The sequence below is a fragment of the Aspergillus chevalieri genome, chromosome 4 (assembly GCF_016861735.1).
Source record: "Aspergillus chevalieri M1 DNA, chromosome 4, nearly complete sequence".
NCBI lineage: Eukaryota > Fungi > Ascomycota > Eurotiomycetes > Eurotiales > Aspergillaceae > Aspergillus > Aspergillus chevalieri.
This window is the reverse complement of record NC_057365.1, coordinates 167,695-189,600: the sequence shown is the minus strand read 5'-3', so window position 1 is coordinate 189,600 and position 21,906 is coordinate 167,695. Positions and strand designations below refer to the sequence as shown.

At 49.2% G+C, this 21,906-nt stretch overlaps 5 protein-coding genes across 5 annotated transcripts; all 5 read right to left on the bottom strand.

Moving 5' to 3' along the window:
- Positions 1–4,242: 4,242 nt before the first annotated feature.
- On the bottom strand, positions 4,243–5,226 carry ACHE_40068S (dihydrodipicolinate synthase family protein; the record flags this gene model as incomplete). Its single annotated transcript, XM_043278226.1, has 1 exon — positions 4,243–5,226. One exon carries the CDS (start codon positions 5,224–5,226, stop codon positions 4,243–4,245), a length of 984 nt encoding a protein of 327 aa, XP_043136026.1.
- Positions 5,227–9,752: 4,526 nt separating this feature from the next.
- On the bottom strand, positions 9,753–11,381 carry ACHE_40067S (MFS transporter; the record flags this gene model as incomplete). The annotated part of the gene is made up of 1 exon (XM_043278225.1): positions 9,753–11,381. The coding sequence occupies one exon, from the start codon at positions 11,379–11,381 to the stop codon at positions 9,753–9,755; it is 1,629 nt and encodes a 542-aa protein (XP_043136025.1).
- A 4,105-nt stretch (positions 11,382–15,486) lies between these two features.
- Positions 15,487–16,290, bottom strand: ACHE_40066S (A4/G1 family peptidase; the record flags this gene model as incomplete). The annotated part of the gene is made up of 1 exon (XM_043278224.1): positions 15,487–16,290. One exon carries the CDS (start codon positions 16,288–16,290, stop codon positions 15,487–15,489), a length of 804 nt encoding a protein of 267 aa, XP_043136024.1.
- A 999-nt stretch (positions 16,291–17,289) lies between these two features.
- Positions 17,290–19,667, bottom strand: ACHE_40065S (putative DNA helicase; the record flags this gene model as incomplete). Its single annotated transcript, XM_043278223.1, has 4 exons — positions 17,290–17,374; positions 17,438–17,498; positions 17,576–19,062; positions 19,129–19,667. The coding sequence occupies 4 exons, from the start codon at positions 19,665–19,667 to the stop codon at positions 17,290–17,292; spliced, it is 2,172 nt and encodes a 723-aa protein (XP_043136023.1).
- Positions 19,668–20,199: 532 nt separating this feature from the next.
- Positions 20,200–21,881, bottom strand: ACHE_40064S (uncharacterized protein; the record flags this gene model as incomplete). The annotated part of the gene is made up of 2 exons (XM_043278222.1): positions 20,200–21,792; positions 21,840–21,881. The coding sequence occupies 2 exons, from the start codon at positions 21,879–21,881 to the stop codon at positions 20,200–20,202; spliced, it is 1,635 nt and encodes a 544-aa protein (XP_043136022.1).
- Between the last annotated feature and the right edge of the window lie 25 nt (positions 21,882–21,906).

Genomic DNA, 21,906 nt, shown 5'->3' with positions numbered 1-21,906 from the left:
GCATACCATGGCAAAGTGGAAGGCTCCATAACAGCAACACTCAGCGTCAGAGTTACCTCATCGTGGAATGACCCTGTATACAGTATTACTCGGCGGTGGAGGGACAAGAGCATCAATGCAAAAGCTTCTTGGCTAGACCATTCTCCCGCCTGTACAGCGTATCCCGCACATTGAACCCTATTGAGATCAGCAGCAAATGTCCCACCTCCACAATTCTGGCAGATAGCCAGGGACAGGCCCAAGCGTCAGTCGGCCCGATGCGACAAATCAAGCGTGCAATTCTCCGAATTCTCCGGGCTTTCTCCATACCCCAGATGTCTCTTCACCACCCGTGCGAATCTTCACCTTCGTGAATTGTAGTCGGAACCTCATTCCCGGGCAAAACCCAAAGCCAATATCATTCCCCGCCTCGAATACGAGATCATTTGGTCCATGTTTACAGGGATTACTGCCAGATTTTCTCGAGATCCCGACAAAGCAATGGTCTTTCTTGGGGAAGTGAGATGCAGTAAAAGCCCCGGAGTTTCGCCGGGTCCCCACAGCTAATTCGCGAGAAATCGCACGTTGTTTCTGTTCTCTCTGCAAGCCTATGGATTAGTCTCCATAGGGTCATATTTGTGGGGAGCACTAACCTCAAGAAAGGTAACTTTGGCGAAAGAGTGCCTCCTGTCCGGACAAGAGTCTGTGTAGGCTGGGGTAATGAAGAAGGCTTCCCGCGGGACGGAGTAAAAATGCGGGGTGTTGACAACAGGCACATTCAGTCCAGAGTACAGTGTACCAACAAATATAGATTATAATACAATGCCTATATCGTAGACATTATTGAATACTTTGGAAGCAACCGCGCATAAATTTGAAGAAGTGCAAAAGACTAACGTACTCCACATGCGAATGTAACACACGGGCGAATGTAACACGAAATCACTCCGCCGCGACTTCCGATTTCTACTACAAATTTCACCACACCCAACGATGCCTCAGAAACATGATGAAAGCCAAGTAATATTGGCCCTTCAAGCTATGCAAAATGATAAAAATCTAAGCGCTCGAGCCGCTGGCAGGATCTATCACGTGGATCATGTGAAGCTTAGTCGCCGCCGGGGTGGCATGCGATCACGATGCAATATATCAGCCAATTCACGGAAGCTCACTGATCTAGAGGAATCAACAATTGTCGAACACATACTTGATCTAGATTCCAAAGGGTTTCCTCCTCGGTTGTCTGGTGTGGAAGATATGGCCAACAGACTACTCACAACGCGCGACGCGGGACGCGTTGGGGTAAACTGGGCTAGCACCTTTGTCAAACGGCACCCAGAGCTCACAACTCGTTTCAATCGGAAATATGACTATCAGAGGGCTCTATGCGAAGACCCAGAAGTTATTGGTCGTTGGTTTACACTTGTTCAAAACACAATTGCGAAGTATGGCATCCAGGAAGCAGATATCTATAACTTTGATGAAACTGGGTTTCAGATGGGAGTGATCTCGACTACAATGGTTGTCACAAGCTCTGAACGACATGGCAAGGCAAAAGCAAAACAGCCTGGCAATCGCGAATGGGTCACAGTGATCCAGGGAGTTAATGCTCGTGGCTGGGCGATCCCGCCATACATCATTGTCAAAGGTCAATATCACCTTCTTTCTTGGTATCAGAATAATCAACTACCAATGGATTGGGTTATCGCTACATCAGAAAGCGGTTGGATAACAAATGAACTCGGCTTGGAATGGATCAAGCACTTTGACAAATACACAAAGGCCCGAACAATCGGTCGTTATCGTCTCCTGATCCTTGATGGCCATGAGAGTCACCACTCAACCGACTTCGAGCTTTATTGCAAGAATAACAACATTATTACACTCTGTATGCCTGCACATTCGTCCCATATCCTTCAACCTCTTGATGTCGGATACTTTAGCCCTTTGAAGATTGCTTATGGTAAGCATATTGAAGGGCTGATGCGGGCGCATATTACCCATGTCACCAAAGAAGATTTCTTTCCTGCATTTTACGCCGCGTACCAAGCCACCATGACAGGAAAAAATATTGAAGGTGGTTTTCGAGGGGCTGGACTTATCCCCTTTGACCCTGAGAGGGTAATATCTAAGCTTGATGTCCGATTCAAAACGCCAACACCATCAAATTCACGACCGAGTACCTCCCATAGCTGGGTCTCTAAAACGCCAAATAACCCAATTGAAGCATCATCCCAGACAAACCTTATAAAACGCCGAATCTCTCATCACCAAGATAGCTCTCCAACATCAATATTGAATGCTGTTGACATCCTTGCGAAAGGCACGACGAGAATAATGCATAAGATGGATTTGATGGAAGCAGAGATTCATGATCTTCGGGCGGCAAACGAGGCCCTTAGCAAACGCCGGAGGGCTAAAAAAACACGTCTAAGGAAAGGAGGGTCGCTTTCTATACTGGAAGCTCAGGAATTAGGGGATCAAATGGAGGTTGAGGTGCAACTAAAGGAGGAAACACGCATTAGGGCTGGTCGGCGACCACGGACTGAGACACGCGCGCGGCGCTGTGGCAATTGCGGAAAGGCCGGACACAATGCGCGTTCCTGTCAGATAGTAGTAGAGATGTCTGAGGAAGATGATTCTGAATAGTATTAATGGAATTTTAGTGCATTGGTGGAAATGTTGGAGTTAACATCGCGGCGGAGCGATTTCGTGTTACATTCGCCCGTGTGTTACATTCGCATGTGGAGTACGTTATACAATGGGGAAACACGTGGAGAAGGTGCTATTCCCAAAAGGGAACCCCGCGGAGAGCATGACACTGCCTCAGACTGCCGTCCAACTTCAGCCTCCACACACTCTCCCGTCCAATCTACAACTGCACTCAGAGACACGTTTATTTCTTCTATGGTTTTAGGGGTCGGCACGAATAACAAATATATTCGTATTCGTTACGAATATTTGTAATTCGCATTCGTATTCGTAGACATTTCGCACTACGAATGCGAATGCGAATATCTCAAAATGTTACGAATATGTATTCGTGCCGACCCCGATATGGTTTTAATGTTAGAACGGCACAAATATGATTGCTTGGCCAACCACTTGTTGTTATCTCGGGAATGCCGTCTGGCTTACTGCACCTACGGACAATACAAGTGCACCGAATATAATCGGAAATTGTCCTTCACATAGACGCGCTCGGCTCTTAGCATGCTTATTCCATTGAGCCAGATTAAACAAGTCTTATTGGTGGAGGTCACTATTTCCTACATGCACAGGAAGCCATAGACACAGCTCTAAGTCAAGTCCCACCCACGATGCGGCATTATATTCCATATCCTCGGGTTTACACGGATCGGACGAAGAGGAACTTTATATGTCTTCACACCGGTCCGAGGATTGACCTTGTCATACCGGAGCTTGCTTACGGATTCGGCTCCTATGAATCGGGTAACCGTAACGGGGAGTGGACTAGATTCATGCACACCAAAAGCTCCGTTCTCAGGCTGCAGGTGACCGACATGCACTCGATACCGATGCTTCACGCGGGACGGCTTGTGTTACAGTGTTCTTGTTGGCTGTCCCGCTGACCTGTCATTTCAGCCGACTCCGTAGAAGCCCGCTGGCGTTGTGCTATGTAGGTCATACATTTATCCATATAATCCACATCGACCATATAGAGCTCTCTGATTCTAATTACGAAACATCATCGCAGCCGTTACCCCAGCCCCGGATCGTTGTCGGGCTAGCCTCGGGGAAATGCTATATCAAACAAGCTCGGACTCTTCCCGACGGCAGAGCTTCACACTGCTTGCTCTTTGCTTGTGCTAACAAAACACTCCATTGCAATATGGTGCCTATAAGCGCATCGTATGATGACATTTATGTCTTGGCTTGCTCGTCGAAATACGTCTTTTTGGTGGTTGTCCCGTGTTCATGCACGGCGAGGAAACTACTTCAACAGGCGTTGCGGTGGCCTACGAACACAGGTCAATGCAAAAGACTCTGTTTGGTAATATGTGTGGTGAATTGGTTGGAAAAGAACATTCTGATATTGAGTAACCAAGTGAATTCACCGTCCTCTCGGCCGAGGGCTTCGTTTCATTGAGTTCTTTATGGCTGTCAGAGTTGTTCTCCCTTTAGTGATCATTTTACTCTGGACTTGGGCATTCAAAAATTTCTCCCTGTGTTACTCTACTGACAGATACCATGACACGCAGTTGGCATCAACCTCGCCATAACCCTATAAACGGCTCAAACCTATAAGCTTTGCTCAACCTCCAGCAAACCCCCCATTCCCTCCTTGACTGACTTCTTCACTCCTTCAGCAGGCTCTCCGTATGGTGTTCTGGGTTTCAACTTCTTTTCCGCTCCCTCAATCCCCGCCAACGGTGCCGTGAAAACCGCAGCCGCATACTTGGTCGACGCAATCCCACTCTTAACCGGACTTTCCGCCAAGGCTGCTTTTCGCTGAAGTTCAATTGCTTGATCAATTTTGCCGGTCGTGTACAGGTCATAGACTCTCGATGCAGTCTTGGGGAATGCGTTTGCGAACGCTGCGATGCAGCCCGCGGATCCTACACTGAGACCACCGATGAGGAAATCAGACTGACCACCATAAACGGCAAACTCCTCCTTGGGGAACGTAGCAGCAAGACGGGTAATCTTCCCAACAGAAGCACACGTCAGCTTGACACCAACGACATTCGACACTCCATCCGGCCTACTCTTCTTCGACTCCTGCACAATAGCCGTGATCGTCTCAGAATCAAGATCGACCCCATTACACACCCCGGGGAAGTTATACACAACAACCGGCAACGGAGACTCCCTCGCCACGTCGCTGAAAAATCTCTTGACAACGTTCATATCCGTCGCCTTCCCGAAATACGCCGGCGGCAGGACAAGCGCATAATCCGCCCCCGCCTCCTTCGCGTCCCGCACAAGCTCTAGCACCTGCTTCGTCGAGTGCGCGCCCACGCCAGCCATGAGCGGGAAATCCGAGCCAACAGCCTGACGCGCTGTCGAGATGACCCGGGAACGCTCTTCGCGGGTCAACAGGAAGGCTTCGGAGTTTGTCCCGAGGATGACCAGGCCTGCTAGCCCGGTAGTTGAGAGGTAGGTGAAGTATTTGGACTGGGAGGCGAAATCTATTTCATCGGTGGATGGGTCGAAGAATGTTACTGCTGGACACCAGACGCCGGGTTTGGGGACGTGGGGTTTGTTTGTAGAGATTGAGCCCATTGTGTTGGATAGTTGTCTGTAGCTTTATGTTGGAGTCCGAAGGTGAGGTATCTGGAGTGCGTGGAATTCGAATACGATGCGACTGAAGGATCTGAATTATATTCAAAGCCATTTTGCGAATAATATGCGCTTTTATATAGACAATCCCTGGGGTAAGATAGCCAAGTACGATGCTGCGGGGAATGGAAAAGAATCCGAATCGGAAGCAACACCGAGTCGGATGAGCGTACCGAAAAAGGCACGATACTTGCAATTCATGATATTGATTCGCATTATTAGATAATTTAATGTCTGAAGAGAAGTTTGTATATTGGATTTAGTTTCCTTTTGTTTAGTTGGTAATGTTAGGCGATCAAAACTATACCGGACCAAATAGATACGGATGCTAGACCGGACACAAAGCTTTCTAGGGGGAGAGGAGATTCTGGCGATCAAGGCTGAAAGACGGATTAATAGGGTTGATGTTATTTGTAGGGTATATTACAAGGAAGTTATCGTACAGATAGTTGCTCAGTACTATGCTACTATCGCACAATCTCCAGTCCCAAACAGGTCTGAGGAGGCACCGAATAACGTCAGAACACATATCCTCCGAATGATGTTTTCTCTTTGGACTCATTAAGTGTGTATATACTGGAACCCAGGATTATCCAGGGCGTCAAATGCAGAATTCAGTGTCTGAATTCAAGGATGTAGTCACTGTCTTTTCCTCACCATCATCGGACTTTGTCTTTGTTGAATTCACTATCATCCTCATGCCCGTGGTCTTATACAGGATATACTGCATCAATTGGCAAAGGATGACTGATGGGGTTGTTTGTCCTAAACACTATTCACTGGTGTCTTCAACTGCGAGTTTTATATCATACCACGCCCAACCCAATAGGACATGAACAAGGTCATTGGGAAGGTCAGTTGGGACATGGTCGAAACCTTTTTCATCTTGTATGCCGAGGCATCCAGGTGAATTGCTGTCTGGAAGTCAAAGCATAGGCCTTTGCACGCATGTAGTTTCTATTTATGGCCAACTCAATGATGGCATTGAATCACGGAGTTAAAAGGGAGAAGAGGACAGAGCCTGTTAGGGCTGTTCTAAGGCATGATTCAGTCAAATGTTAGGATAAAAGGTGTCCAGATCGTCCAGCTACGCGGGTTTGTAAGCCTCTGCACGAATGTACTCCGCTGCAATCTTCTAGAGTTGATTGATGTTCAAATCGACGATGGCATCTAGACGAGTGACTTTTTGGTGAAACAGAAGTTTTTTCCCCTAACTTGATTGATTCTGTAGATGCGGCACGGGATGGTGGCTTTGGGAATATGATCTATCGCTAAAAGTCAGCCGGGACATGTTTGAGTACAGAATGGCTCAGTAGACTTCTCTTTCTGCATCAAGTGAATATTTCCATGAGAGCCGTGGCTCCAAGCCTCTATGTCACCTTTGACCCTCTTTCCAGCAAGCCGGGACCGTTTGATCATTAGGCACATCTGTCGTTGCGGCACTGCTGACCAACCATACGTCTCGGTGGCGATACAGTTATTTTCGGGTATCCCACTGCATGTATGAATGAAGTGATATAATGAAGAGATGACACATGACCTACAAGACCTCCCTTTCTTTCATATTCACTGAATTCACAGCCCATGTCATAGCAAAGCATCCTGAACCTCAGATGCCTTCCTATCATTCGTTCTAGCCGAGGACTCCGCAATTAGAATCGTAAATGGTGAAAGATGAGAAATCAAGTGCGTGTAAAACATGGGAGATCCACTTTATAATTGGACTCGAAAAACCGTGGGCAATGAGATAGGATGGGGACAGACTGGAAGAGATAAAGAAAGAAAAGAAATGCATACTTATTCGGTTTCCCGGTACAGATCTTCTGGAATCCAGCAAGATAAATCGCTTGACCTCCCTCCCCTTTCAGAGTCCAGTCGTGGTCGTCTCTGCCTGATTCGAATCAGTTAAAGTGCTCCAAAAGCTTCTGGATGCTGTAGCGCTCAATATACGCATTAGCAGCGTTGTAGAACTTAAGGTTATGAGGATGACTCTTAACATTGACCAAGATCCAGCTTCGAAGAAACATGGCTTCTGTTAAACAGCGTGAGCCCACAATCCTTCCATTTCAACTCCTCGCATGTTATCGGTATGGTGTGGTTTGTCAGAAATGGAGGTCGATGACTTTCAAGCGAATCGAGGATCGCTTAGTCTGCTGAAAAGGCCTGAGCCTGTTGCTGTCTGGGATCTAGTGATAGATGTTCTGATTGAAATGAGGTGCTGTGTAATAAGTGAATGTCGTTAAAATACTCCTAACTATAAAGCTGTAGTGAGCGGCAATCCTGCTGTCTACTCTATGTAGAATCCAATATGCAGAACTGTATGTATCATAAAAAACTTACAACCGTTCATTATAGCTATGTCGACATGGCTTTGGGTGGACATCATAAGGTCTATTATCTTTCAGTTTCAACTTCCCGCATCTTTATAATCCGTTAAGAATGGAAATGTATACTCTCGATCGAGCCATAGATATCGTATAGCTTGATGAAAGCCTGCTGGCTGGGATCCGATGACAGATGTTTTGACGTAGATTGAGGTGACATATAGTGAATTCCCTCTCCGAATACATCGCTTCAAGCAGTAGATGCCTTTATAACTCATTGTTGGACTCCTAAAGTGATAGAGCACTTGCGCTTAGATGTAGTAAGACTGGAGGTGAAGTGGATTTGATATCAAGGTAATATAGTGGACAGGGCACTTTGACATCGGACTACTTTGACATCGGACTACTTTGACATCGGACTACTTTGCATCAAGCGAAACAGTAAATTCCCTACTCTCTAACTATCTAGAACTCTATTATTCAAAGGTATCATCAACAGGAACATTCGCCATCTGCTGGGTAAAAACATCAATCCACTTCTGAGCATCCTCCAAAGGCCAAAAATGGTAGATCTTCGTCTTCCAAATGACAATCCTTTCCATCAAAGTACGCCTGGAGTATTCTTCCTTCCAGTTCCCCCATAAATGAGAGAACAAGGATCTGGATGTATTTACGTTCGGTAGATACTTCTAGCCTGGTTCGTCACTGCTATAGTCAGCACTTCTTTATGGAGTAGATCTTCACCCTGTGTTGTGATATCATGTCTCATCACGAATATGGCATGCGGTCAATCTTTGGTATCCCGGGGCGCCATAGTGGGACAGGAAAGGGTAGTGAATCTCTCTGCAAGAACAGTGGCATCGTCAAAATCCCTATCCAAATGAATGTTAGCTAATGTCTTTGATGTCACTATGGTCACCCATGGACATCCTCTACTGGTAGCCAGTCAGTTAGAGCACTGAGGTCATCGTCAATACGCTCAGGGCCTGTTCTTTGGTGAGCACTAAAGGCCCAAATCGTTTCGTAGGCAAGCGTATAGGCAGCCTGGCGGCTTTTGCGTGGATTGTTTTCATACTCCCTTATTTATTCGTGGACGCTTTGTTGGTGTTTAAGATACTCATCTCCGGGTTGGAAACTTATGGGATAGTCCTTGATGGAGGTTGCAGGTTTGAAGAAACATGACTCTTTTCTGTGTCCAAGAATGTAGATGCAAGACATTCGATCGAGTCATAGATACTATTCAACCTGCTGATGAAAAGCTGCTAGGATGGCGAAGAATATTCGCATCCGTGCCATTCTGGGCTCGCTGTTTCGGGCATAGTAAACTCCGTAGACTATCTGGCTTTGCTGGTGTGACCAAACTGCGGATTGGAGAACAGACCAGTGGAGAAAACAATAAAGTAGCCTAGAAGAAACGAGTAAGCTGGTGTTTGTATCTGCAGGTTTGGTTGACCTTTGTGTAACCATAACACTACGGTGCCCGGAGGATCCTATTCTCAAGATACCCAAGAGCTCCACGTATATCTATTGCGCCGGGCTCTACGATAGGCATCAAGATAGAAGGGCATGGAGGCCGCCATAGAAGTAACTATAAACCTCCACCAACGCCGCACATTGCTCGCACCCATTCACCTCATCAGACACTCTATGCCCAATATCATTGGCATATTTGTACCCACCATTATCGCTTACACATCTCGTTTACATCCGAAGTGGATGCGAAATCAAGGCACATGGAGCACTACACCGTATGTAGGGACATCCCGGAACCCACATATCGACCCCTACTCCGTACGGAGTACCGGCATCTTGTCGGGGTCGGCATCAAACTTGATTCGGGATGCCGTGTGAATACGAAAACGGCACTGCATAGCCGACTCGGTGGTGGCTATATGACGTCATGTCGCCTCACGTGGCGAACATGAGTTATGTGAAGATTTTTCTAGTAAATTTACGATGTACTACGGAGTATATCTGAAGGAAGAAAAGTGGTTCATGACTCGGTTTGATTCGTACCCGTCCTGTACACATGCAAAACAAGACACCCTGTCAAAGGGCGTTGGTATATCTATACATACATGCAGTGCTCAATAACAGTACAATAAAATATCTATATGCAACAAAAAAACAAAATCATAAAACAAATTAGTCCACACCCATAGCCCGAGTCGTCGAGCTAGCAAGCTTAGACCGGGCGCGGATCTGCGGCCCGAACTTGAACAGGACGAACGGAAGGAAAGTGAGGACGGTAGCGATAAGCGCCAGAATCAACCCAGCGTATTGGCTACCGACGTTGTGGAAGAACTGCGAGGCGAACAGCGGCGAGACAGCGCCGAGCGTGTTACGCATGAGACCCTGGCCCGCGATGGCAGAGGAGGAGTTCTCGCCGTAGCAGTCCGAGGTAAACGAGTAGCAGGACTCAAAGATGAAGAAGATACCGATGGTGATGAGGGCGAGGGAGATGATGGGACCGACCCAGACGAGGTAGGCGTACTGAGTGAAGGAGTAGATGAAGAGACCGATCGGGAGCCAGATGGCGCCGAAGAGGGCACCGTAGAGGCGGGCTTCGGGCTGCACGCGGCCGTTGTTGGCGACGCGGAGCGAATTGTACTTGCGGATCTGGAAGAAGTTCATGCCGAATCCGATGGTGGTACCAATGCAGAGCGAGATGTAGGGCAAACCGGCGGCACCCTCGCCCCAGCCGTGCTTCTCCTGGAAAGTGATGGGGATGACAGAAAGGAAGAGGAAGGTCAGGAACCAGGCGAAGGCGATCCAGAGACCAAAGAAGAACACGACGGGCTCGGTGAAGAGCATCTTGACGGCCTTGACAGATGAGTTGTGGAGCATTTCCTTGACACCGGGGGCCTCGAGCTCGGTGCGGGTGATGTAGCGGTCGTCACCGGTGGCCTTGCGGAGGGCCTTGGCACGCTTGTTCAGGGCGACAGAGCCACGGGTCTCACGGAAGAAGACGATGATGGCGATACCGAGAGGGATGTTGGCGAGACCCTGGATACCCTCAACCCAGCGCCAGCCGAGGGCCTGGTCGATGAAACCAGCGTAGATGGGGGCACCCACGGTACCCAGGATAGCAATGTAGGAGAAGGAGGCCATGGGGATAGCACGGTTTTCAGGCGTGTACATGTCACCGAAGGTACCACCGACCAGGATGGTACCGATACAACCGAAGAGACCCAGCAGGGCACGGCAGACGAGGATGGTAGCGATGTTCTTGCCCAGCGAGAGGCCAATGAACATGATAGCGAAGCAAACGTATCCACCGACGTAGACGATCTTACGACCGACCAACTCACAGAAGGGGGCCAGGAACATGGGAGCGAGGGCACAGGTGAAGTTGAAGAAGAACAGACCCAGCTGGCCCAGTTCTTCCGAGACGCCAAATTCCTCACACATTCTCGAGATACCGGAGCTGTAGGCTGTTGTTGCGAGACCGATGAAGAGGGTCATGAGGCAGAGCAGCGAACTCAGGAAGGCCTTCTTCTTGCCGCTCCAGTTGAAGGGGTTTTCGGGATCGCCATGGCGGAAATCGAGGATGATAATTTGTCTGCCATTGTGGTTTGTTGTTTCGGTGAAGGTCAAGGGAATATCGACGTCGACTTGTTGCAGCGAGCCGTATTCGGGGAAGGACTCATCATCGTTGACCTCTTGGGCGTACTTCCCACCGACGAGACGTCCAAACTGGGGTTTCTCTTGCGAGGAACTTGTCGAAGCGTTCTCAGTATGAGAAGGCTGGTTGGACTGATCTTTCGAATCCATCTTGACTTAACCAAAAAAAAGAAAGAAAGAAAGAATGCAAGGGTATCAAGTAAAGAGGTAAAGAGAAAAGATGGGGAGACAGTCTGGAGCAGCAACAATTCCGGGGGAAATCGTGGATATAAGTAACCATCGACATTTTGGCATCGTGGCGTCACAGAGTGCCATGGAATTCGCGCTCCATGGAACTCACCCACGACATCCGGAGCCCGTACAAGGTACCAAATCGGGAAGGGACCGTGGGTCTGGAAGCATGCTGGAAAAGGATTGGTAAACCTCGGGGAATCACCGTATGACAGTCGGGCCGGTGATTGGGCCTCGTGACTGTTCTCCGCGTTTTGTTCTCCATGTTTTCTTTTTTAGCCCAACAACATGCAACGTCTGTCTGACCTGGAGTGCCCCGGACGGAGGGCGGTAATTCTGATTGCTGGTTGACGCTGACCGTTCGTCGCAATTGACAAGAATGACGAGAAAAACCAGGGCTTCTTGCCTGGTACAGCATCCGGTGAAGAACTTGACAAGAACGCTGAGCGCAGTGCCATGACATCGGGTGGATCTCGGAGGATCTATTCGGCATGACACCGAGCCGGTACTGAGTTTCCCCTTTAATCCATTGTGCCGTGGTTCGAATAGAGAAGGTTAAGTATAAGAATTTTTTGGCAGCTACGAGTATAATTCTACGAGCATCTTAATGTAGTTCCTTACGCAAGGTCAGGCCCTGAGCATAGCGATGAACTCATTTTTCCGTTTCAAAAGATCACTTGAAACCATTATTTAATACTCCAGAGTAGGAACAGAGGGGTGGTGTACTTGTATGGCCATTCCGAACGGCATCCCGATCGGGCAATGCTCTTCCGGCGCCGACCCGACTCGGGCAGAGCGAGCACCAACGGGAGCCTCTACGGTCACGGTACTGCTCCGTACGCTATACGATATACGGTATCGGAACCAGATAATCCCAGCATAGAGTGCATAGAGTTCAGGCCAGCATATCCAGATACCCAAAAGAGACTTTGTTGACCGGCTAAACCACGGAGATCGGCGAGCGTTGTAGGGCCATTCGGGCCAATTGGAGAGTCTTCGGGCCGACTTCGGGAATTCTTGTGCAATGATAATCGGCACGGCCTGCGGAGAAAAACTTGGTTTCTCCAATCGGTGGGGTGTCTTTTCGTATCCCGATGGTTGAATTGGTTACTTTCACGAGTTACCGCGGTCTTGTTCGCTTGGTCTACTTGGCTTACTTGGCTTGGTTAAGTCTATTTACACGCCAACTCCTCGCTCTCAACAAATTATTATTGGTACTCTGGAGTACATAATATGAAACATCGTCATAAAAATCTGCATTGCGGTTATGACCGTACACGGCCGAGTGCTGCGCTTATGCACTCCATACACGGCGTTGATTGAACGCCCGGAGTCCGGAGTAGTCCACTCCATACGGAGCCTTCCCCATTCTCCAGATCTTATGTACGTGGCTGAATAGGGTGTTACATGTCGTCGTTAAAGTCCTTATACAGGGTATGTCGTCCGTACGAGTAGAATTCTACATCACGTTCTGCAGCGATCATGCCGCAATAATGGAAGATGAGTTATATTCCTCGTCGCAGGAATGCACGCTGACATCATGACTCGTATACTATGCACGATGAAGAACGATGGAAACACCTACGGAATGTCGGGCACTGACGGGAGTACTCACTTTGAGGAAATGGTGCGCCTTTAATCGTGGCATGACACGCTCTTGTAACAGATATTGAGACGATCGCTACTCCGTAGTCTAGCCACGCGAGACTCACCACGCGATGGCATCTCCAGACTGCTGTCATCCGACAACATCCACAGACTGATCGGGAACCCGGGAGTCGAGTCGATTGGAAAGAGTCCCGTGTGCGCTTTTCAGCATACTTACCGGCCGAGCCGGCGTTGGATACATCCGGCCCGGTCATGATGTAACTCCCGATATATATTCTCGTATTCCATACATTCAGGGTCCAGAACACCTCGTCTGTCACGAGGACAAAAAAAAAAAAAAAACCCTAATTGCACTTTACGGCAATATGTAGTGAAGACATTTTTCTTTGGGACAATGAGCCGTATGCTTCCGTTCTCAACAACTGTGGTAGCGAAATGTTCAATGCCGAGATCCAGTACGGAAGAATCAGCCACCGTTCATCTATATTTGCAGAGAAGCAACGACCAGAAAGCGACCAAGTCGGATGTAAAATCATAATCATGGAGCATTGTGTAGACACAATTATGAGTGGTGATCATAATTTATGAATGATGAACAATTATGCAGTTGTGTAATTTGAGTCTCCAACTTCTTCAAAGTGAATGAAGACAGATACCAGCACTCCGGCCAGGCATGTTATTCCTCGAATTCACTTGGAGGCAAGGGAGAAAAATAATCACTATTCCTTGATCACATCTACTCCGTACAGACTTCACAGAGTACTGCGACTACGCCCGCCCGCTTCCAAAGACGAAAGCGGTGGGCGTAGTCGCGAGTACATCTATCCAAATAATCCGATCCAAGTTTTTCCGAAACGTTTCCGACGATTTACAATCTCATCTCTTGCCTAACCACGGTTCTGGGTCATGACATAACCAAGGGGTTCTTCCAGCAGCCTATATTGTCGAACCGTAGTTGGAAGATCGCATTGGCAGCCATACATCGCTTAAGAACAACTAGCCTCATAAAACCAGATATGATTTTCGAATAAAAATGGCCTGTGCTCGCACGCTTGCGATCGAGCATACCCTTATACGGCTGACTGTGTTTAAAACGGCCGGGAATGTGGCAGGGTTTCCCCAAGCCCGGTTAGAGCATTAGCTCCGCTATCTGTGTCTCCGTGCTCACTTATGCTGACTACAATACACACTCGCCGTTCAGCTGCTTTACTGGATGATGTTGCATTTGAGGACTCATCTCAAGAACACCAGCTTATCCACATATGGAAATTGAAAAACTCTGGCGGCAATGCCAGAATCTCAATCAAGGGGCTCTGCGTGTCATGAGCGACAGCATGGCTGACAGCACTACAAATAAGAAGTGAAAGCCTTACTCGTTACTTCATTCCTACAGCCGTCGCTATTTGTACAAAGGGGAACTTTTTATGTTCCGTCAGTTATTAACTTGATAGAGGCACATGGAGGTAACAAGTCGAGTAGCGGGCCCCAGAATCATCGAGAGACCAGCTGCAATTCAACGCCATCACTGTCAGGATTTACCAAGAGACATATGTTACTCGTCAATTGACGAACACAAAGTAAAGAGAAAACCAATCACGGCATTGTTGTCGTGATGTAGCACAAGTCCGAGGCAGAAGGCACGCATACGACTTATCAATAGTAGCAAAGCGCGGCGAGTCGTTGCCGTACCTATCTCTCCGAATTCCATTGAAATGGCGCTCATTGTCGGATATGTAGGCGAAAAAACATTATCGAAAACCTCGCAACTCCAGAGGAAATCTAGAATGAAAAGCAACAGCAAAGGTGTATGCGTGGACAGCATTAAGCGAAGATTAACATGTTTCTGGCAACCCGCGGGGTGACCAGACTCCTAGCGGTGGCCGTGGCGAACAAATTCACGGTAAGAACGTCCAATCTCAGGCTAAATCACCTGTCGTATGCGAATTGCAAGCGCGCCAGATACGTTGTGTCGGAAAAAGACACATCAAGTCTTGTGAAGATGAAGAATAAGAACCCTACCAACATGAATTACAGTGTCGATACTCTGAGTCTCGCATGAAAGCATAAGAGAAGGAAGGCATTAAAAACAACCTCGATCAACAACCAAACGGGTAAGGAGCTCAGACAATGAAAACCAGCACACTCTGCGCTGACTTGTGCAGTTTGTTGAGAAACCATCCCAGCTGATGTGCGCAAGACTGAGACGATATGGAGAATTCATAAAATCCTGAGTCTGATAACTCATGAAGCGACACTCCACATCCGTGTGGTGAAGATGTGGGCGGAACCAGAGTCTACGCTGGAGAACTCATCTCCTAGCTGGATACATTTGCTCTAGTTGACAACTTTTCTATTATCATTATCTATTACAGGTATCTAACTATATCATAAACCATGCAGTCATACACATATTACATTAGGTATGCTTGACCTTAAACTGCGAGTCATTCACAATATCCACCTCACTAACCTGCTCGCCGTCAATAACCATAACATACGGCGTCGCACCCGACACCCCAACGCTCTTCCCCTTCTTCGTCTCCGCCCTGCTCTCCTCAAACGTAATCTCTCCAAAGTCCACCAGCGGCACGGGCTTCCCGTCAGAGAGGAAGTCTTCCACGATCCATTCTGCGTTCTGGCCAGACAGTGTGGACGAGGGGTTGGGCGATTCGAGGGTCTTTGTGGCCTTCTGGCCGGTGCTCTTGTTCTCGACGATGCAGATGCCAGAGGTCTTGGAGGTTGCGTTGACGGTTGTCACCACGACGTCGCCGGCTTGCAGCTCGAAGTCGGGCCATGTTACTGAGGCCTCCGGGTACCATTGGTACCAGGCGGTGTAAAGCGGGGAGCCGTCGCGGATGCCCACGTCGACGCCGGTCTGCAGGATGGCGTCGGAGACGGTGGCGCCGTCAATGCCGACCCAGACGGAGGCGGATTGGTACGAGTCTAGCCCGTCGGAGGAGACCTTTGGGATGGTGAACATGGTGGAGACATGGGTGAATTCGTCGCCCGAAGGGGGCTGGCTGAGGACGGTGCCGGACCAGTTGTTACTGTAGGCGGTTGTTTGGGAGGAGGGGGAGTGGGAGGTTGTTTCGGTGTTGTTGTGAGAGTCAGAGTCGGAGGAGTCTGTTAAGCTGGGGGCGGCGATTTTGATTATGGGGAAGGCTGTGGCTTGTGCTGCCACAAGGAGGGGGAGAAGCTTCAGTGATTCGAAGAGCTTCATTGTGAATGACCTTGAGGACAAAAAGACGAGATCGGGATCGGAAGTAAGGAGACTTTTGAGGTTCAATGGTCTTGACAATCGCCCAGGAAAGAGGAAAGCTTCCCTTCATATATGCTCATCACCATCTACTGCCCTGGAGGCCAGGGACACCGACGGGGCGAGCTATACTCCGTAGACTGGGTTTACTCGACAAAATTGCTGGTGGGTATGACCAAAGCCCGCATGCTAAGGAGAACTATTGGAAGTTAATCTGCCGAGATACGCAGAGGTAATAACGAGATCCACCAACAATGGCCCAGTATGAGGTGATCAACTGTCAGAGTTTAGTTTGGTTTAAAGTATGAGTTTGTACATTACAATGTAGCCTAGTGCGGTATGTTTACGTTTGCCTACTCATCGCATACTGTTGTTGGTTGCTACGTCCGGTTCAAGCGCCGGACAGCTGTGTCCACGAGGTATGCTATCATGTATGCACCCCAGATATACCAGGGTAGGGTCTTCAGGGATCCTGCAGAACCCCCTGTACACTTTCCGCAATCCCGGGTTCAGCACTCTCCACAAGTGGAATAGTTCCTGCCGATCTCAATCCGAAAAAGTCGATGCCCAGAACCACGCTAAACCTTAGCTGTGGATGATCATCCGATTTCGGCAGGTTAACTGCTCTTCTCTGTAGAAAGCATTCGACTGAATTGCTGCTTTGATATTAGTGCAGTCGGGCTGGCTTTTCACACTTTCGGCATATTATCGGGCTGCAGTCAGAGTTTGTGGGATAGGGCATTATTATTCTCCATGTTTGAGTGATTAAATTTCAATGGGTGCCGGAGTTCTCCGCAGGATTGCTGTGTTGGAATTTGTATTGCGTTGGAGAATGGTGATTGGGTATATGCTTAGCTCATGCAATATCTTCCTCGTGCCACACGGTCAATGCAAACCAATAGAACTACTCTTTTCGAGGTGACGTACCCCGAAGTACGTGCTCTGCACGGAGTGCATGGCTTATCACACCAGTTCACCTGCATCCGGATATCGCAGATCGGCGTGTTCCTCCAGGAATGCCATCCAGCGCTTCAGAAAACTACTTCCTCTGTTTACCACAACCATGTCAATAATATCCAATAAACAGGTGTTTGTCGGGGGTTCAGCTCACCTGCTAATAGTTTCCGAGTCACCGCATATGCATAGATGGCGCCTGGGACGGGTCATGGCAACTAGTGAAATAATTAGTTAGCACTGTGTACTCCGCATGCCGGGCTTACTCCGTGGGAATTAATATCGGGTCCCATACCGTTCAATCTCCGCCTCTCCCCCAAGAATCCCACCTCATGCTCATCATTACTTCGTACCAAACTAACAACGACGGCTTCTTTCTCTCGACCCTGGAACCCGTCCACACTTCCCAATTCCAGACCGGGATACCTTTCTCGCAGCATCTGCGATAGTACCGCTAATTGGCCATTGTACGGCGTGATGACCGCGATATCTTCGGGGCGGACGCCTGCGTCCACAAGGTTGCTCACGTGCTTGGCGACGACCATAGCTTCCATCTCATTACTTTTGCTTTCGCCTAGTAGAGCTTCCTTCTTGCCAATGTCGTCGTCCTCGGTTTTCTCGGGGAAATCCCCGCCCTGCGTGTCCCAGAATACGACGGGTTCCTTGGTGTCATCGGTTTCTGAAATTTCATATGGTAGGTCTTTCAGCAGTCGGGCTTTGACGGCTTCGCCCGCCATAAGCTTTGATTCGTATAGTTCGTCGGACGGGAAGCGCATAATCTTCTCGTGCATCCGATACTGCGTAGTGAGCATCTTCTTGATGCCTGGGCCGTGGAGCGACAATAGTCGATCAAACATAGTTCGCTCTAACGAGATGCTTTTGGCAATTTCCTTCTCTTCTGGGCTGAGATTGGCGTCATTATTGCCATTCTTTTGTGCCTTCGAATCCTTCGACTTCTGCACAGTCGATTTCACCGTAGGAGGCAGCTGAAGATGATCCCCCGCAAGGACCACTTTTGAGGCGGACAACAGCGGAATCCAGCACTGAGCCTCAAGGGCCTGACTAGCTTCGTCAATAATCACCACATCAAACTTTGAATTCCTCAGCTGGTGGCCCCCGGCTCCGTGCAGGGTGGAAAGGACCACGCTACTGCCGCGAACTAAGTTGTCCACGCATTTGGACTCGCGTTCTCGGAATTCGCGTCGTAGTTCTTTCAGGTCGTCATAGATTGCTCTCCTTTCCCGTCCGGTTCGCGTTTTACGAATGCTGGCTTGTTTGTCGTTTATTTCAGCGCGGACATCCTTAACGATGCCAGCTGCCTCGGACGTGTGGGTCAAGACTTCGAGAGAATGCTCGAGGACGGACGGCAGCAGACGGGCCGGATGTCCTATCCGTACAACTGGGACTTTCTTCGGGGCCAATCGCTCCACGATATTGTCGACTGAGATGTTCGATGGTCCGCAGACAAGCACCCGCTGATTCCTCTGCACCATCTGCAGGATCAGTTCAATCAGTGTATGTGTTTTTCCCGTTCCCGGTGGACCATGGATGAGGACGACATCCTTGGACGCGAGTGCGAATCGAATGGCTTCCTTCTGCGAGTCATTGAGCGTCGGATCGGTGAATTCCACAGAACCGACACCTTCATAGTCGACTTGTAACGGCGTCGTATACCCAAATGCGACGCGCATGAAATGCGTATGCTCGTTTTCCGTCATCTTCGCCATTTTCTCCATTGTCTGGTTCATCCGTCGAAACGTCACATCGTTGGCCAATTTGATCCTACACCACAGCACCACACCATTAGCAACATACCCAATTTAAGCCCAATCCAAGGAAAGCACATACAGCCATAACTTCTTCCCCCACAACTCCTCAATCGCCTCATCATCCTCCCTCGACCGCGACCCCGTGTTCCCACCTCTCTGCCCAAACGCTATCCAGACAGCCCTCTCCGCGACCCTCGTCACCACACCCTCGAGCCCTTTCCCACTATCCTTCCCCTTCTCCTTCTCCTTCTCTTTCCCGGCTTTCTTCGCCCCAGATCCGATATCATTCACCCGCACCACATCCCCAACGCGGATCCCGTGTGCACCTAACCCGGGCTCCCCACTTTTCCCCTCATCCTTATCCTTCCCTTTCGTAGCAGTCGCCGGATCCGCAGCAAACTCGCCGACCACTCGTCCCCCGAGCCCCGTCTTCGTCTGGCTGAGTATCAAGCCCGTGAGCGCGTAGCCGGTTGCTTGCAGCGTTCGTCGCGTGGAGGGAGAGACGGAGGCTGCTGTGCTGGCGAGCGAGGAGGAGGAGATTTCGGCTTGGTGTTCGGTGTGCAGGAGGGAGAGTTGAGTGTTGGCGAAGAGGGGGATTGGTATGTGTGTGGGGGGCATTTTGCTTTCTTTTTTGGGGGATCGGTTTGTTTCTTGGTTTTGGTCCGCGTCGATTTAGACGATTTCGAGGTTATCTGGATATCATGGGGATCTGTAAGCGCCGGAATATAGTATATGGTAGAAACAATCTCAATTGGATTCAGAAATTGAGTGATGGTGGTGTCGGATGGAGATCGGTGACTTCATTGTTTGCTTCGTTTGCATACTCCGCAAATCAGAAGTATGGACTACTCCGGATGTCGTGAAAATAGTTACAGTTGCTTTGAGGGGATTTAGCAGAATATTGATATTATGAGGAAAATAGAACACAGAAGGGTTGTAAAGGGAAAGACCAGGGTGCACTTTCAATGCGAACGGGCCAATATATATTTACAGCCCTATCCGTACTCAGCAACATGAAGACAAGTCATTCCATTCCCATTGAACCATATAATCCTTTAAATCCATGCTGATAGTATTGATGCATTCTAGCATAAAGCGCCGCATAATTGTCATAAGTCATAAATAAACAACGCAAGTAACCCGATACCGCTCACAACTCCTCGCGATAAAGAAAAGTATCCTCTTCATAGACCCCCGAATCATCAGCCTCCTTCTTCCCCAACACAACCGCCTTCGCCTCCTCCTCAAAACCAGGGTCGTCAGCGAGAAATACCCAAAAATCGCGCAGACCCTTCAAATCTGCGAAACTGAGCAGTAGCTTGCGCAGGTATCGATTGCGGGATGAGATCATCCTAGTCCGTGAGAACGTATCTGCGCCCCCGACGTCGATGATCGATATTGATAGTTTCGGGAGGTCGAAATGCTCGCGGATGAACCGGCGGAGCACGGACCACGAGAGGAAGGCGGTTTCTTCGATTCGTTGGGCATTGAGGCGGTAGGGCATGCGGTGGTGGTAGGGGAATTTGAATGCGAGACGTCGGATTTGCATGAATGTGGATGTGGGGATGCTGTGTGTGATGCGGAGCATGTCTTCTGGGTCTTCCTCGACAAAAGCGAAGACATTTTTTGAGTAGAAGATGTGGCGCGCCATCTTATAGAATTCGCGGCTGACGAGGAAGTACGGAAGAGGTGTGCTGAAACAGGAACAGGTCGTGGAGAATGCGCACTGGCGCGAAAAGCAGAAACACATCGCCTGCGAAGGCGAGCATGTCCCGCAGCACATCATAGGACGGACGTCATGGGCTCGCAGATATCGACGGTTCTGAAAGGTCACCACGCTCTCCAGACATCGGAAACCCTCTGATAACGAGTTCCCCGCGCGGGGCGAGTATGGATCTGGACGGTTGGTCAAAAGGAACTCAAGGATCAGCAACTGCATTTCCTTGGGAAGGCGGGCGAACGGGAACGATGGAGGATCCAGCCTCCCAGTCATCTTCCAGCAGAAATGCCTGACCTTGACTTGTAAATAATCATGGGGCGAGGGATCGAGGTGAATCCCACAACTCAGTAATTTAGGGAAGCCCTGCATATGATCGAACAATCTCTCCGCAACTTCGGGGATTCGCACCTTGCACTTCAGACTGAACACGTCAAGAGCAGACATGCTCTCTTTAACCTGCGCGCAAAACGCCGCCCAAGTGTTCCACGCTGTAGTATGCATTCCACCACGCATCTTGAGAAACCGCCCATCCCCAGGTCTCAGCTCGATGTGCAAGGCCCGTAACCGGCTAAACGCCCACCCCAGCGACACCTGGAAGTAATCCAAATCCGACCTGTATGCCAGAAGCATGGCGAAACGATTCCTGAGAAAGACCCTCGCTGCTTCTTCACGCACCTGCCGAGATACCATGAGCAGCGCCATTGGAAAGTTGGGATGTGTGCAAAATCTATTAGTCGTGGCTGCGGTGTAGTAGCCACCTTGACGAGAGACGCGGAGATCCTCTCGTTCCAGCTCGCAGAAGTTGTTTCTGCTCGAGTAGTTCTTTGGCCAGCTTGTGTCAATACGGGTCGTGCAGGGTCGACTCAGGCCTGATAAGAAGTAGATGCGAGTTCTGATCTGTTCTGGTAGGTCGAAGAAGGTGAGGCGGCTGCTGCTTGGGGTGTTGGTAGGGCTGGTGTCCATTCGATCTTTCGTAGGTGATAGGGGTTCGAATTTGTCTTCGTCAAGATCCATTTTGTCTTCCTTTGCAGCGTTAGCAGGGGAGTCGAAGAACAGACTTGGACACGTACGCGTGGTGACTGCTTTTCAGTCTTTGCGCGTTTGGGCGACATGGCAGTGGTTAGATAAAGTAGAATA